Raw genomic sequence first — 14,154 nt, 5'->3', positions numbered from 1 at the left:
CTCCCATTGTTTGAAATATCACAAAAGACCTAATAGGTCATTCTCTCTCTTTTTTTGTTTTGCTAACATGAAGATTGATTTATAAAGGAATAAAATCACTAGAAAGCAATTCCATATAAATACCAGTTCCTAACTGGATGAGGAACAAAGAACCCAGCAATTATTCAGCAGCTTGAAAAGACTCAAGTCAACAACTTGATAAAGCTCTTACTTATAAAGATTTCTTCCTCCTGGCATTTGTTTATGTTCATTACTAATGTAGTATCTGGAAATAAAATTAAAAATATATTAATTATGTATTTTTAAAGACATACACTCCATTTAAGTCACACACCAAGCAATAGTGCACATGTAATGCACTGAAATTGAAGCATTGAGTTTTGCCTCAATTTTAACATTGGATTCTTTCCCCCACCTCACCTCCCAGGAAAGAGAACATTTTTCTCCATTTCAAAATAGGAGATTCTTTCTTAAGAGACTAAAATATGTGAACTCAGGGATTCTCCATTAATCAAAGAGAGTTGTAAAATGCAAAAGAAGTCTTTTGTAAGAAAAGTACAACCAAACAACTAGCCTGAAGCTTCGACCCCATTTTTCTATATTATTTTCCGTATTTTTTTTACTGTATAATATAAACTGCTCAAAAGCAGGAGCTCCATCTTCCTGACAGCAAAAGAGCCACATCTAAAGAGTGCATTCAGAAGCAGCTGCTGTGGAAAAGAGTTCGGGGTTCTTTCTAAGGTTAAACAATTACCATGTGATCTGGTAATTGCACTCCTACGTATATACTCAAAAGAATTGAAAGCAGGGACTTAAACAAATACTTGTACATCAAAGTTAATGGCAGTGTTATTTACAATAGCCAAAAGGTAGAAGAAACCCAAGTGTACATCAAGAGAGGGATGGCTGAATAAAATGTGGAATATACATACAATGGAGTATTATTAGCTGTAAAAAGAAGCGAATATTACAATATTCGTTTACATTATTATAATATAACATGCCAATGTTACAATGTGGATGAAACTTGAAGACATTATGTCGAGTGAAAAAAGACAAATATTGTCTGATTCAACTTATATGAAATATCTAGGGTAAGCAAATTCAGAGAGAACAGAAAGTAGATTAGCAGTTTTGAGGGCTAGGTGGAGGCAGAATGGAGAAGTACTGCTTAAAGGGTACAGAATTTCTTTTGGGGTCATGAAAAATTTTTGGTGGTGACGGCAGCACAACATTGTGAATGTAATTAATACTATTGATTGTACACTAAAAATGGCTAAAATGGGAAATTTTGAGATATATCTATATTTAACTATAATAAAAAAAAGGCTAATTTGGGGAGTGGCAAAATTCCTAGTGAAACCAATAAAAACTCATAAAAGTGCCTAAAATTCTAATGAGAAATAACACTCCTTTGTCCATCAATGAATGCATGATATACAGAGAGCCTCTGCAGTGATTTACGTTATCCAAAGAGTAAGGGCCAGGCATGGACAGACAAAATAGCCTTTCTAAGACTTCCAAGAATGCAGTGCCAGCTGAAATGTAGCAAAATGTCCCTGAGTGTTAGTTCAGTGCTCCCCATTCAAGTAAAAGAGGCTCCAGCTCCCGTAACATAAAGCAGGTAAGAGCAAGAGGTAGAGCTGCTTGGTGGCATGGTATCAAATCTGCTAAGCATATGTGAAAATCATTAAGCCTGCCGTATGTTAAAAAGAAAAAAGTACTGAACACGTTCCAAATAGACTGCTGTTTATTTGTAGGAGATTTCTCTCTACTTCTGGGCAATGAGGGCATGATTATGATGAGAAGGTTTATGTTGTGGTGATCAGGAGAATACTCACATGGAATCATTGGTAAGAGCTTCTATCCCGATGACTTCCCAGGGTCCTTTTGTAATAAATGTGCAGCCCTGACAGGAGTTTTTTGAAAAGAGGTTTTTTAGACTGTCTTTCTCAAAGTTGAATGGAGAATTAAGCCATTTATATCAAGAACTCAAATAATCTATTTCTTTTGTTGAATCTCCCGGTCCCATCCCACCCCACTCCACCCCACATACCATTGAGGAATTTGAACTAGTCTCATTATTTGTATACACTGACCAATTTTACCAAATGATTTCCACTTCAGTTTAGTTTCAAAAGTAAAAAAAAAAAGACCAACCTGAAATAAATTATCTAAGAATACTTACTTTTTTATCTATTTGGAAATGACAAATATGTTTGTAGCCGTCTTCATTACTGATGATCCTGTAGAAGCTACCACCATCAGATGTAAAGTGAGGCTCTGAAGGCCTAAACTAGAAAATCATGGAAAACAAAAAGCACATTAAAACACATTAGTTTCATCTCAGTACCAACTTTAGTTTTAGACATTCCTTCCCAACACCCATGCTCAAAATTCCATGCTTCATTTACTTGCCAAATGAAACTAGAGTGCCTCAAAAGAAAATTCTCCTATAAAATATGGACAAAAAAGCCTAACACTTAAGATTTTTGTGAGCAGCAAATGGGAAATTATAATAAAGACGCTATCACAGGACACTCAGAAATTAGAAGTGACTACAATTATCCCTGGACATCTCTCTATGGACGAGAACTCTATGGCACAAAAATTAGTATTAGCCTTTCAGTCTCAAGGAGTGAAATTTCCTGTTTCACAAATGTGTTTTATTGAAATCCATTAATATAATTTTTGACTGCTTCAGGTTGGAGGTGTTTTGTAATAGGAAGGGATTATTTTCCCCTGTTCTTTACATGAATTTCCTTCTGAAAGTCAGACTTATAAAATCTTTAATCATTTCTGGACCAGCTACCAAAAGGAATGTCATGTATTTCAAATTGAAATGTTCATATAGCTATGGTTTTTAGTATAAACATTTTTGTTTTGCTAAATAAGATAATTTATTTAAAAAATAGTTGCATAGAAATACAGAACAAAATTTCCATTTATCTACAGCTCAATAAAAGAAAGGTCTCAGAAAATTATGTAGTTTGAGCAGAAGAGTGTCTATCCCAGCCTAAAAGGAATATGTTGCTTTACGATTTCGATTTCCTTGCTACATTTTGAGGGCAGGTAGGAGATGGTCTTTTAAAAATGATAGCTCACTCCACCCTCAATGTTTCCCCTCTCATCAGCTCCCATTTTGGGAAGGAAAAAAAATGCTTCCCTCTTCTATTTAGTGATTCAAAGCGAATGCATTTATGGAGCAAGCTGAGGCGTGCAGTATACTTGGTGTTCTCATTACAGAGCTCTGAAACACATTCCCCTTTCTAGACCTGTGTTCACAGTCTTATCTTTTTAATACATTTCCCTGTTTCCCCTGGATGGAGTTATGCCTAGTAGAAATGTGTGAAAAGTGGCATCTGTCTGGTTAAATACAGAGAGGAAAAAACATATTTTTTTCAGAGTCGTGAGGAAGTGTAGCATGTCTCTTGCCATGGAGGAAACCACTTTTCATGTTGGCAAACCTCTCCCCTCTGCCCAATCAATGCCTGGAGATAAAGGACATATAAATGCTCTCGGGATTCCGAGCCCAGCTGGAAAGGATCGTGTTCCTGGACCAGGGGACCTCACCTCTACGACTCAAGAAATGGGAGATCTTAACATTTTTGTTTCACTCTGGTCCCCTCTTCAAGGGGGCTTAATGGAAATGTTCATAAAAATCAGTTAAGCTGCCTTCTTTATCTTTATGCCATGAAGGCTCGTGCTCCTTCGTTGCACGCGCGGCGTTGCATGGTGGTAACGTGGTTGGTTCTTCTGCGCAAAGCGTGGCGTGGTGGCGGGGAGAAGACGCCTGCTTTCCTGGAGAGAGCAGCCTCCGGTGCCTAGTAGAGAGCCCTCGGGAGTGTGCTTGCCTCCCAAGGGAGCTGCAGGGCGGTGTCTGCGCAGGCGCCTGACTTCTGCAGGAAGCAATCGTCTTCTAAGTTATTTGTGTAGCCTATGGGCGGAAACCATGCTTTCTGATTTTAAAGCACGGAACTTCCAATCCCAAGTCCTCACGCTCCGCCCGTCGGGAGCCTTTCGGCAGTGGTGGCTTTTTCATTTCATAAGAGCTACCATTTGCTACCATGTGCATTTATCTGTTCTTCTCTTGTTGTTTTTTGTTGTTGTTCACTTGTTCCCTCACTTGGTTCAACTTAGCATGTTATATATTCTCCATAGAAATATCTCTACAGGCAAGACTTAAAAATTTGCAGAAATAGGTCGACTGATATCTCCATGAACAACAAACAGCACAGGGCCCTGGTTATGAACACCTGAACATATTAAACAGCTCTGAGTATGTGACCCGCACTAAGGAAAACGCCGCAACTCTTAAACACTTACTCTTCCAACCCAGCCAGTAGTACTTGTTTCAATGTGTTGCCGTGCCTAGGGGGGAAAATAGAATGACAATATTTCAAAGAGAAGATGAGGAACTTAATTCTTTAGCTACTATCTGTGGCAATATACTTAAGGCTGTACTTAGGATAAAATAACTGGAAACCACCCCCATTCATATATATTTATTTATGTTAATATTTTGAATGTAATTACATTAGATCATTTGCATCTCTCTCCCAGGGCTCTGTTCTGGGTCCAGACCCACACACTGCCCTGCAAGCTCCATTGACACTTTATGTTCAAAAAATAATAATTTTATTATCTTTCCTCCACCCTGGCCAGGCTGTTTTTTGTCCTTCATTCCTATACTAGGGAGTGGCACCCATTCACACAAGCCAGGCACCCGGGGGTCATTCTACAGTCACCCCTGTCGCCTACTGCTTTGACTTCGCTTGCCCTTCTCCACTGCTCCTGCCAGCGTTGAGGCCTCGACGGGCCTCCCTTGGTCACTGCCACGCTCTCCTTCCGGGCTGCTTCCCCACCCGGCCCAGCCCCAGCTGACTTCCTACCGGCAACAGACAGCGCTTTCAACACAGCAGATCTCATTAGGATACTCTCTTGTTTAAGACCTTGAAGTTCTTGCAAGAGAAGGTCAGACTCCTTGGGATGGCTCCCAAGCTTCACCCTGTATCTCTACCCTCAGTCTCACCCCTGGGCCTCTCCGCCAAGTCCCAGTCTTTTGCACCGTGGAACCTGCATGCCCACACTATTTCACAGCCCATGCCTCTGCGCAACCTTCGACTTATGTGGTCCTTTTGTCCTTACCTGCTCTGCATAGTGCAACAATGCAGCTTATCCCAGAGCGCTTCATGTCTTTCCCACGTCACCCCACTCTGCCTGACTTCTATGGAGTTCATAATATTCTTTTGCCCTACACTTCCTCCGCAGCTTAGTTATACCCGTTAGTGGCACAATATCTTGATACTAGGCGATTTAATTAGCAGGAAGCAAAGAGCTTGGGCTTTGCATTTGAATTCTAGTTGTGTCACATGTTAGATAAGTGGCCTGGGCAAGCTATTTAACCTTACTAAGACTCAGTTTCCACAGTGCCTGGCACACTATAAATGCTCAATAATTGTTGACTAGTATTAATTATTTTCATAATGGTATTCCCTACTAGAACATAAACATTTTGAGGACAGGCATGCTGTCTTATTCATCATTTTTTTATACCCAGAGCCTTGCACAGAGCTTGAAACCTAACAGGCATTCAAGGTTTGTATAAATAATATGGAGAGATTCAAGATACATGGTGGGAGACTTTCAGAGGTGAGAATCTGGCGGGGGCCCAACCAGGGCAGGAGCAGGCAGGGTGTGTGTAGGCACAGGGCCTGCTACCAGGAACGGCAGCTTGAGTGCCTTCCCCTCCTGAGGCTGCCAGGAGGCCGTGACACACCCACAGGCTTCCCAAGGGGCTTTCATCCTGATGCACCAGCCTGGCTGGACCTCGGTCTCCTGACTGGAAATCCCCCAGCAACGCTGGGTTGGATGAATGCCTCGTTGCCATCTTCTCAGACTGGTAGTTCTCAATTTAATTCCTAAAGTTGTTATTGCTTAAGAGCAGTCACAGCGTGGTAGGTATGATAGTGGATTTAAGGGCTCTTGAGATTTGTCCTTGTTTTTTTTTCCACATACACTCAGCCAGTAACTCTTCACTCCCTGTACTTTTTCTATTGAAATGCTCCTCGCTGACCTTGCAGCCCCTGGCCCTCGTGGACTTTCTGAGTTTAGATATCAGATTCTATCTTCTGGGCTTCTAATCATTTCCCCCACCCCTTCCCAAGTGATAGCATCCCTAACTCAAATGGTATGAGTAGTGAGTGAGTGAAATGCAAGCACTTCCAGATGTCAGGTTATCTGAAAGTGAGTGTGACTTCCCCACTGCCTCGGGTCAGACACAGATTCCAATCTCCTGTCCTGATCCCCAACATTCACTCTTCCTAACTTCACAGAGCCCTCTAATCCCACCCCGCTCTGGAAGCAGAACACCCATCCCTCTTCACTCTTACCACTGGGCAGGCCCATCTTCCGTCCGACTCACTGTAGTCACAAATATCCATGACCGAGTAGTTCTGAATCCTTTTGAGCCACTGCAAAGAAATCCTTTCTGGGTTTACCCACGTCACGCCACACAAGTAGTGGTCTCTGGAAGGAAGGAAGGAAGGAGGGGAGGGAGAGAGGGAGGGAAGGAGGGAGAGAGAGAGAGAGAATGAATAACTATTTCCCCACCTTGGTATAAATAGAAATTTTACTCTACAACAGTGACAACAAATCAAGCTTAATGGAAAGCACATTTTCACATGGTTGTTGAAATCATTCAATACCATAATATTCACCTTTTCTTAAAGCTTAAAGTGCAATTTAGTTTTTAAGTAGACATTAAAATATATCTGACAAAACAGCAGCTAACATCTTACAGTAGCTTAGGCTACAAGTTCAAACCAAGCACTCCAGATTTATGGAGTCCTCAGCTTGGCCTCTGGTGGTGCTAGGAGTCCAGGGTGATGTTTTCCCATCTCCTTTTGCTCTCTTATGGAAACTTTGCAGTGAGGCCAAAACCAGGCTGAGATTAGAGTTTTTTTCCTGGTAATTTGGTGTACTTGTCTAGCAAACTCTTCCTATTGGGGTGAAACTATCGCTGACCTTTTCAACTTTACTTTCAAATGGGGGAAAATTTTACTCCAACCTCTACACACTTAGAAAAACAAAGAATTATATTCTAAAAAAATTTTTTCTGAAGAGTCAATATATGAACCATGTTCTTCACATTAAAGGAACCCTGTGATTTTCTAACATAAATTTATACCAACAGAGATATCTCTAGCAGTATATCCTCCCCAACCTTTAAAAATGTTTGGAACCACTTTCTGATTTAAAGTGAAATGCATGGAATTCATAATTTACGTTTCTGCTTGCCTCCCTAACATTATTTGCATTAGATAGAGTCTCTGTTTTAAGGTTCATTTTTTTCCCTTCTCGGAGTGATTTTGGATGATTATTCCAGGGTCTATTCGAAGGCTTGCTCCCTTCTGTCTGAAGGATTTGCAAAAAATCTTGTCCCCCCACTGCTGGCTCTTTGGCTATGTGCCCACCCCCACCTGTTCTAAAATGCCCCCCTTGCTGTTTCTCCAGTGCACTGAGCTCATCCTTCTTCTTGTCCTTTGCTCCCCTCATGGGACCCCACAGTCCCCGAGGACAGGGCCCACATCATCTTGTTCACAGGGCTATGCCCTGGGCAGAGCAGAATACCTGCCACAAAATAGGCACTCAGATAGTTTCAATGCAATGCAGCACCCGAAGGAAAGGAAAAATCCTTTCCTGACTTCTGCGGCCTAACTAGCTCTGTCCTTCCTCAGAATTCACAGGCCACTCCCTTCACAGACCCTAAAAACCATACAACAAATATTTATTGAGCACTTGGGATGGATCAGGCTCTAGACAAAACACGGTAATCTCCTCACTATCCCCCTATAACAATTGGGACACTTAACGTGTTAGCCCCCAGGTTGACATCTGGGCCTCCAGGTTGTCCCTCGGCGTTGCGGCCCCTTTCCCTGCATTGAGGATGTACACACCGTCTGGGCCCGGCAGCTGCTCTTCTGCGAACGCCCTGTGAGGTTTCCCAGCCGCCGCCCCGCCCACCCCCAGCTTTGTTCAACTGTGTCCTTCAGTCTGAAATGACTGCCACTCTCCAACTTCCTTAGGTCTTAGCTTAAACATTCCCTTGTCCGTGATGCTCTCTTGGAAGCACCTCCTTCTATGCCGCTGCCACTGGTCCTTTGTGTTTGTCACAGACTGCCAGGCTGCAGGGTCTGACCTGGGATTGCCTCTTCACGGGCCCAGGAGCAAGGGTGTTTTGTCTCTACACCCACGCTGAGTTGTTTAACAAGAAACTAGAAAGGCAAGTGAGTCTTACCCAGGACAGGTAATAAATACGTGCAAAAGGAATGGACAAGTGAAAAACAAGATGAGAATGAGGCTGTTTGAAATTAATTTTCTAGACCATGGGTTGGCGTACATTTTCAGTAAAGGGCCAGATAGTAAATCTAGGCTGTGCAGGCCACGTGTTCTCTGTCACAACTGTTCAACTCAGCCTTCATAGCACTAAAGCAGCCATAGACAATGGCAAAAGGATGACTGTAGCTATGTTCCAATAAAACACTAAAATTTGAATTTCATATAATTTCCACATATCAGGAAATATCAGTTTCCCTTTGATTATTTTCCAACTACTTCTGTATTAGAACCATTTTGACTTACAAACCATGCAAAAATAGGCAGCAGGCTAGATTTGGCCCGTGGGCCCTAGTGTGTGGACTCCTATTCTACATTAGGGTTATTTTTTTTTTAAGTATAATTCATGACTTAGTAGACAAAGCTACTTATACTGGGTAACTCCTTAACTATTCATTCCTTTGAGAATCTGAAGAAAATCATGTATCTTTCTCTAGGGAAAAACAAAACACCTCCCCCCACACATGCATGCAATTTCTGAGGGTTCCCATGGACCTAGATTAGGAAACGGTTTTCCAGAAATATCCTTCCTTTTTTTCTCAGAATGTTCTGTAAGGAGGAGTGAGAAAACTCCTTATCATGATTAGCGTATCATCCAGTATTAAGTAGCTGTCTACTAAAAACCATAAATTGTACTTCAGGTTCAGAAAGCAACATTATACATATATAAAAAAAATAACCTTTTCTCATTTGAAAACATTGCGTAATGGAATCTGGGGAGTGTGCCAGGCAGCTCACATGCATCAGGCATTTCCCTGCCCATTTCTAGATCAAAGGTCAATGAACCTGTATCCTCTCTATCTTTGTCACTCTCCATAGCCCAAAGTGTACTCTGCACCCTCTGGGTACGCCACAAAGGCAATGTGCCAGAGGGACGGTGAGTAACTTTGGATTTCTTAAAACATCCCTTTCTTCAATTGCAGCTTCCTTTTAGGGTTTGGAATCAAGAAGAGACAGAACGAGGGTGGATAAGCCTTTCTTGCACCTAGAATGTCAGCTCCAGATATCAATGAGTCATGAGAAAGGTAAAAGGAAATCAACAGCTCAATTTACTTTTTACTGAGTGGTTTAAGTCCTCACTTAAGACCAGAAAAAGTCAACAAACAGGATTATCAGGTATGCTTTGCCCTACTTGACAGCACCATTCCACAAAAACAGAGTGGCAAACCCAAGAGTGGACTTTTCCTTAGGTGGAGTTGGGGGAAGAAAGGAAAAGCACCGGTAGGCAGTCCGGCCCTCCCAGGAGCCTTTTACTGCTTATCTCAGGTTAGACATAGGTATCCAACACACTCTTCTAACTCCTGGAAGTGGATGAGTCCAAGAGAGATATGCTTATTTTAATATTAAGCCAATGGAATAATTTCTGTGCATCATAATAATGGGGTCACACCATGGAGACTGCTATGAGCCAGGAACTGTACTAGGTGGTTTCCATAAAGCTCAAAACCACCCTATGAGGTAGATATTCTTATAAACCATGTTTTACAGAAATGGAAATGCAAGTGCAGAGAGCTAACTACGTAACTTGCCAAGGTAGTGGTAGAGCCAGGATTCAAACCCAGCAGTTGGCTTCCGATTTCACGTTCTTAGCCACTATCTTCGTAGATCCTACCTTCATTCTTTTGTTAAAAACATCCTCTTGCTCCTTTTAAGCATAAAGTTCCTCACTCAGTGAAATCTATTTATTCCTGGAGAGTTGTGTGTCAGCTGAATTTTCTAGAGCAGATCATACTTGAATGCTCCAAGAGAGATTTGCTTTTGAAAACTCAAGACTATGGGGAAACTCTTTGTAAAGTGACCGCCTGGCCTAGCACGGTGCCTTGCAAACAGCAGGCTTTTAATAAATGTCTGTTGGGTGATATTAATTTCCCTGATTTGTATAAATGTTTATTTTGGTAGAGTGGGATACTTCAAATGAGGTATGCATTTACTAACTGGAAAGAATATTGGAGAGAAAAAAGCTACTAAGAGCAACTGCAGACCTTGGAGTGATTAATTCAATGAATCACCCGAGGAAGCAGGTGTACTGCCAGGGCTGGCCGTGGGCTCCATGCCACCCTCTGCTCGGATTGGGATGCCAACCTTCCTTGGCCCCCTGACAGTCAGATTGCTGAGGAGGGGAGTGGCGGGTGAGATGGAGCTCTTAATGACGAACCAGAGCATACAAGCCCCTAATTTAGGCTCTTTTCTCATTAAATAGCAGGAGTCACTCACATCCCAGCTATTTCAATCCAGCTACTTTATGTGTGACACTCCCAAGCCTGATGTCCCCACGTTCCAGACCCTGGGAAATCATCTGCTCAGAGGAGGCAGAGGAAGTCGCTATCTCTCGTGTCCTCTAAGAGCAGAGACACAGGGTAGGACAGGTCAGGTGTGAGGGGTCCCTGCAGCCATTCAGCAGTTGTTGGGTGGGGTCACCTTAGGAGAACATGATCTCCCCAATCCTCTAGCTTCAGGCGCAGAATGAGCGGATGGCTGGGAGGAGGTAGAAAAGAGAGGTCTCTGTGCAAGGTCAAATTGAAAGCCATTTTTGGTACTGACGGCCACAACTCCTATTCCAGATACACAAAGCCACCACTACGACGCAGCTCAGCCACCCACCCCTGCATCCAGCCATTCATCCATATAGCTATTCAGCTATTCTCCAAATGTCGATTGGGTACTCCCTATAGCCCAGGCGCCTAGCGGACACGGAGGATACTAGTGCAAGAGTGGCTCCTACCCTGCAGACCTTGTCGTACTTCACATGGCAATGTAAAGTGGATGACTCTACAATCCACTATATATGACAGGAGATTTACGACTTACATGATATGGTGCTTTCTTTCAAATATTTTAAACTCTCGGATTCCCAGTATGAGTAGTCAATACAAAAGAACAGCTTGGTTTGTGGGAAGAGTGGACTGGATGCCCTTCTCAGTTATCAGAGAAGCAACATTCCCACCCATTTCTGCCCATTCCTAACAAAACCACAAATCAGCCTTATCCTCCCATAGGACTGGACTTGCTTAAAGCTCAAAGACATAGCCTAATAGGATAATCCTGATGGGCGCATAGGAAGGAGAGGGCAGAAATGTGATGATCCTGGTAAGGCCTCACATTCCAGGAACTAGGGAATTACCAGGTCACGTAATAGAAGGTGCTGGGCATTTCACCAAAAGGCACAACATGCCCGGATTACCCTGATGCTGCTGAGCTTTATACACGGCTAGAAGATGGTACATCTCAATGTGGCAGAATGCGTTCCCATACAGGACCTAGAACCTGCCTTTATAAAGCTGCAACCTCCCAGATGTCAACAGAGACCAGGGCCAGAACTTAAATACTTTAGGAAACACATTCCTGTAGCATATCCAAACAAGATTCTTAGTAAACTACATTCCACGCAAAATATCCAGTGAGCGAGGCGGCCCTCACCATGAGCGCCGGGGAGAGAACTGCAAAGAACCCAAACTTAATGATTAATTCATATCAGGTGAAAAATAAAGTCCTTGGAATTGTTTAAGGTTCCTGAGCTCAGTATTCATAACAGTGCCTTGGAAAGTGATTCTTAAAGTTGGAAAGACTTTGTTTCTTCATCTGTAAAGTGGCTATGAAAACGATCCCATAGGATACTTGTGGGGAATAAATGAGACAGAACAAGCAGGACGTTTAACACAGTCCCAGCTCACAGTAAGGGCTCGATAAATTTTAATGTCATTATTCAGGTATTTTGGTCTGGCAGTCCACAGGCCTCTGTCCTATTCCCAGCTCCTACACTAACTTGCTGTGTGACCTTGAGGAAATATATTTACTTCTCTGAGCCGCACTTCTCTTGTGTGTAGAGGGGGTGGACTCTCATGATGGTGCTCTGCCTGTGCTCCGGAAACTCTTCCAGTTCCGTCTCAGCTTCTGAGACTGCCTTGGGGAGGGGTAGGGGCAAGGACAGGGCCTGCTCAACCTGAGCAGGTCTCTTAACTTTTTCTGGCATTGCCTTTTGGAATTGTATCTCACTTGAGCAAAGGTTTCCTTGTCCTTAAAAAGCTTGTACGCCACTGGTGAGGTCTGAAGCCCCTTCCAGATGTGATATTTTTCAGAGCAGATGGCTATTGGTTATAGAGGGAGAGGCCACGCCAGGCACTCCTGGGCACCTCCTTCCTTCCACACCCTCCGGGTTCTTTCCAGCACCCTGCCCTGCGCACAGTCTCCAGGAGGCTTTCCTTGATCCCTGGCATCATGGGAAACCCACCACCCTCCTCTTTTTATAACTCAGTAAAATTCAATCTTGGAATCGTTTATCTGAATATTTTATTCCTCCACCTGACCCTAAGTGCCAGAACAGCAGTTTTGAGGTTTGTGAATGGAGATGTTTAATCTATGTTGACTAAAGAGGGGGCTGAAGGGGATGAAAGAGCAGATTTTAGAACCTCTGGGTACATTTTTACACTCTTGGAAAAAACTTTTATTTAGTTTACTGACAACTGATTTTCCCCTAGAATGAATAGGTTAACATAGATATTTCTGACCAAACCAAGAAATTGCCAAGCGCAGAGCAAAGCCGATATGTAGCATGCTTGCTGCGGTTAACGCGACGCCAGGGCAAGAGCGTGGCTGCGTCTCCTGCTGAGGCTAACCTGAGGGTCTCTAACTGCACCGAGCGGAGCGGAGTCCTGCCTTGACCTTGCTTTCAAGTCAGAAGGACAGGTTTGAATGTAGACTCCTTCTTGGTCATTTCCCTAACTGCTAGGCCTCATTTTCTTGTCTGTAAAACAGGCACGTACTAAGAATTGTAGGAAAGAGGGAGTTATTTTAAGGAGTGATAAGGTAAAGCCTGTGCTACTGCCCTAGGTCTGGCCCACCGTGAGTGTGCAATATATGCTGTTTATTATTTAAAACCAAACCAAAATAAACACAGGTGAGAGAAATGAACCGAGAGCTACTTGGTAGTCCTAATTCACACCCAACATGACGGTTATCTTCACGGGAAATAAACTAGGGCCTGAGGGTGCCTGATGGCAGAATTTTAAACCACCAGGAATTATTTAAGTAAGTGACGTCCTGGGGCGCCCGGTTGGCTGGTTGTCTGGGCGCCTTGTGTTCCATCGGCTTCCGCGCCTTGCCCTGGGCCTCACCACGGCCTGTGTGATCCGGCCTGGCCTCCTTCCCCTCTCCCCTCACGCAGTCTGCTCCAGGGCCCCCCCCCCCCCCAGCCTCCTCGCCGCCTCCAAGGCACAAGCGGGCCCTCCACAGGTGCTTGCACTTGCTCTTCCGGGGCCCCCAGCCAGGCCTGTGGGAAACGCCTCCCTTTCTTCCCATCACTGCCACACTAGACTTATCCTAGAAGCTTCCCTGGCCTCCTCCCACCGTCTCTGTGCTGGTTAGTTTTCTTTACAGCAATTCACATTTTGATGTACCTCGTCATTGTCTGCCTCCGTGAACTCGAGGTCATGCCTTTTCCCTCTCTGCTCACTGAGCACCTCCAATATGGGGGTGCTAGGGCTGATTCTGCTGTGAAATTCATTTTAAAACGTTCTCCCTAGGAGCCGTGAAACTGTTAGCAACACAAGCATTCAGGTCAAGAGCCTTACCCTGTTAACAAAGACGCAGGAGCAATGATTTCTGTGGAAGTTTCACTGGTGTTTGGGCTGAGGGAGTCTGTATTTACAATAAAGAAACGTACAGTTGGATTTGCAGCTCCTGCCTGGGAAAAAATGATCATGAAATTGGTATTCATTAAATAATTATAGCATCATTGTACAAATTTAGAGCTATACAATA

General features: G+C 43.4%; 1 protein-coding gene across 2 annotated transcripts in view; it reads right to left on the bottom strand.

Annotated features, from left to right (window-relative positions):
• DPP4 (dipeptidyl peptidase 4) overlaps positions 1–14,154 on the bottom strand; it is an 84,410-nt gene that overhangs the window by 25,910 nt on the left and 44,346 nt on the right. For both annotated transcript variants that reach the window (XM_058300753.2, XM_058300754.2), the window contains exons 10-15: positions 13,965–14,077; positions 6,393–6,528; positions 4,327–4,371; positions 2,189–2,296; positions 1,842–1,909; positions 212–265 (exon numbers count right to left, since the gene is read on the bottom strand). In XM_058300753.2, the coding sequence (XP_058156736.1) occupies positions 212–265; positions 1,842–1,909; positions 2,189–2,296; positions 4,327–4,371; positions 6,393–6,528; positions 13,965–14,077 (524 nt within the window). The remainder of the gene's footprint in view (positions 1–211; positions 266–1,841; positions 1,910–2,188; positions 2,297–4,326; positions 4,372–6,392; positions 6,529–13,964; positions 14,078–14,154) is intronic.

The sequence above is a fragment of the Dasypus novemcinctus genome, chromosome 7 (genome assembly GCF_030445035.2).
Source record: "Dasypus novemcinctus isolate mDasNov1 chromosome 7, mDasNov1.1.hap2, whole genome shotgun sequence".
NCBI classification, from domain to species: domain Eukaryota; kingdom Metazoa; phylum Chordata; class Mammalia; order Cingulata; family Dasypodidae; genus Dasypus; species Dasypus novemcinctus.
Note: the sequence above shows the minus strand (reverse complement) of the source record. Positions and strands in the feature narration are given on the sequence as shown.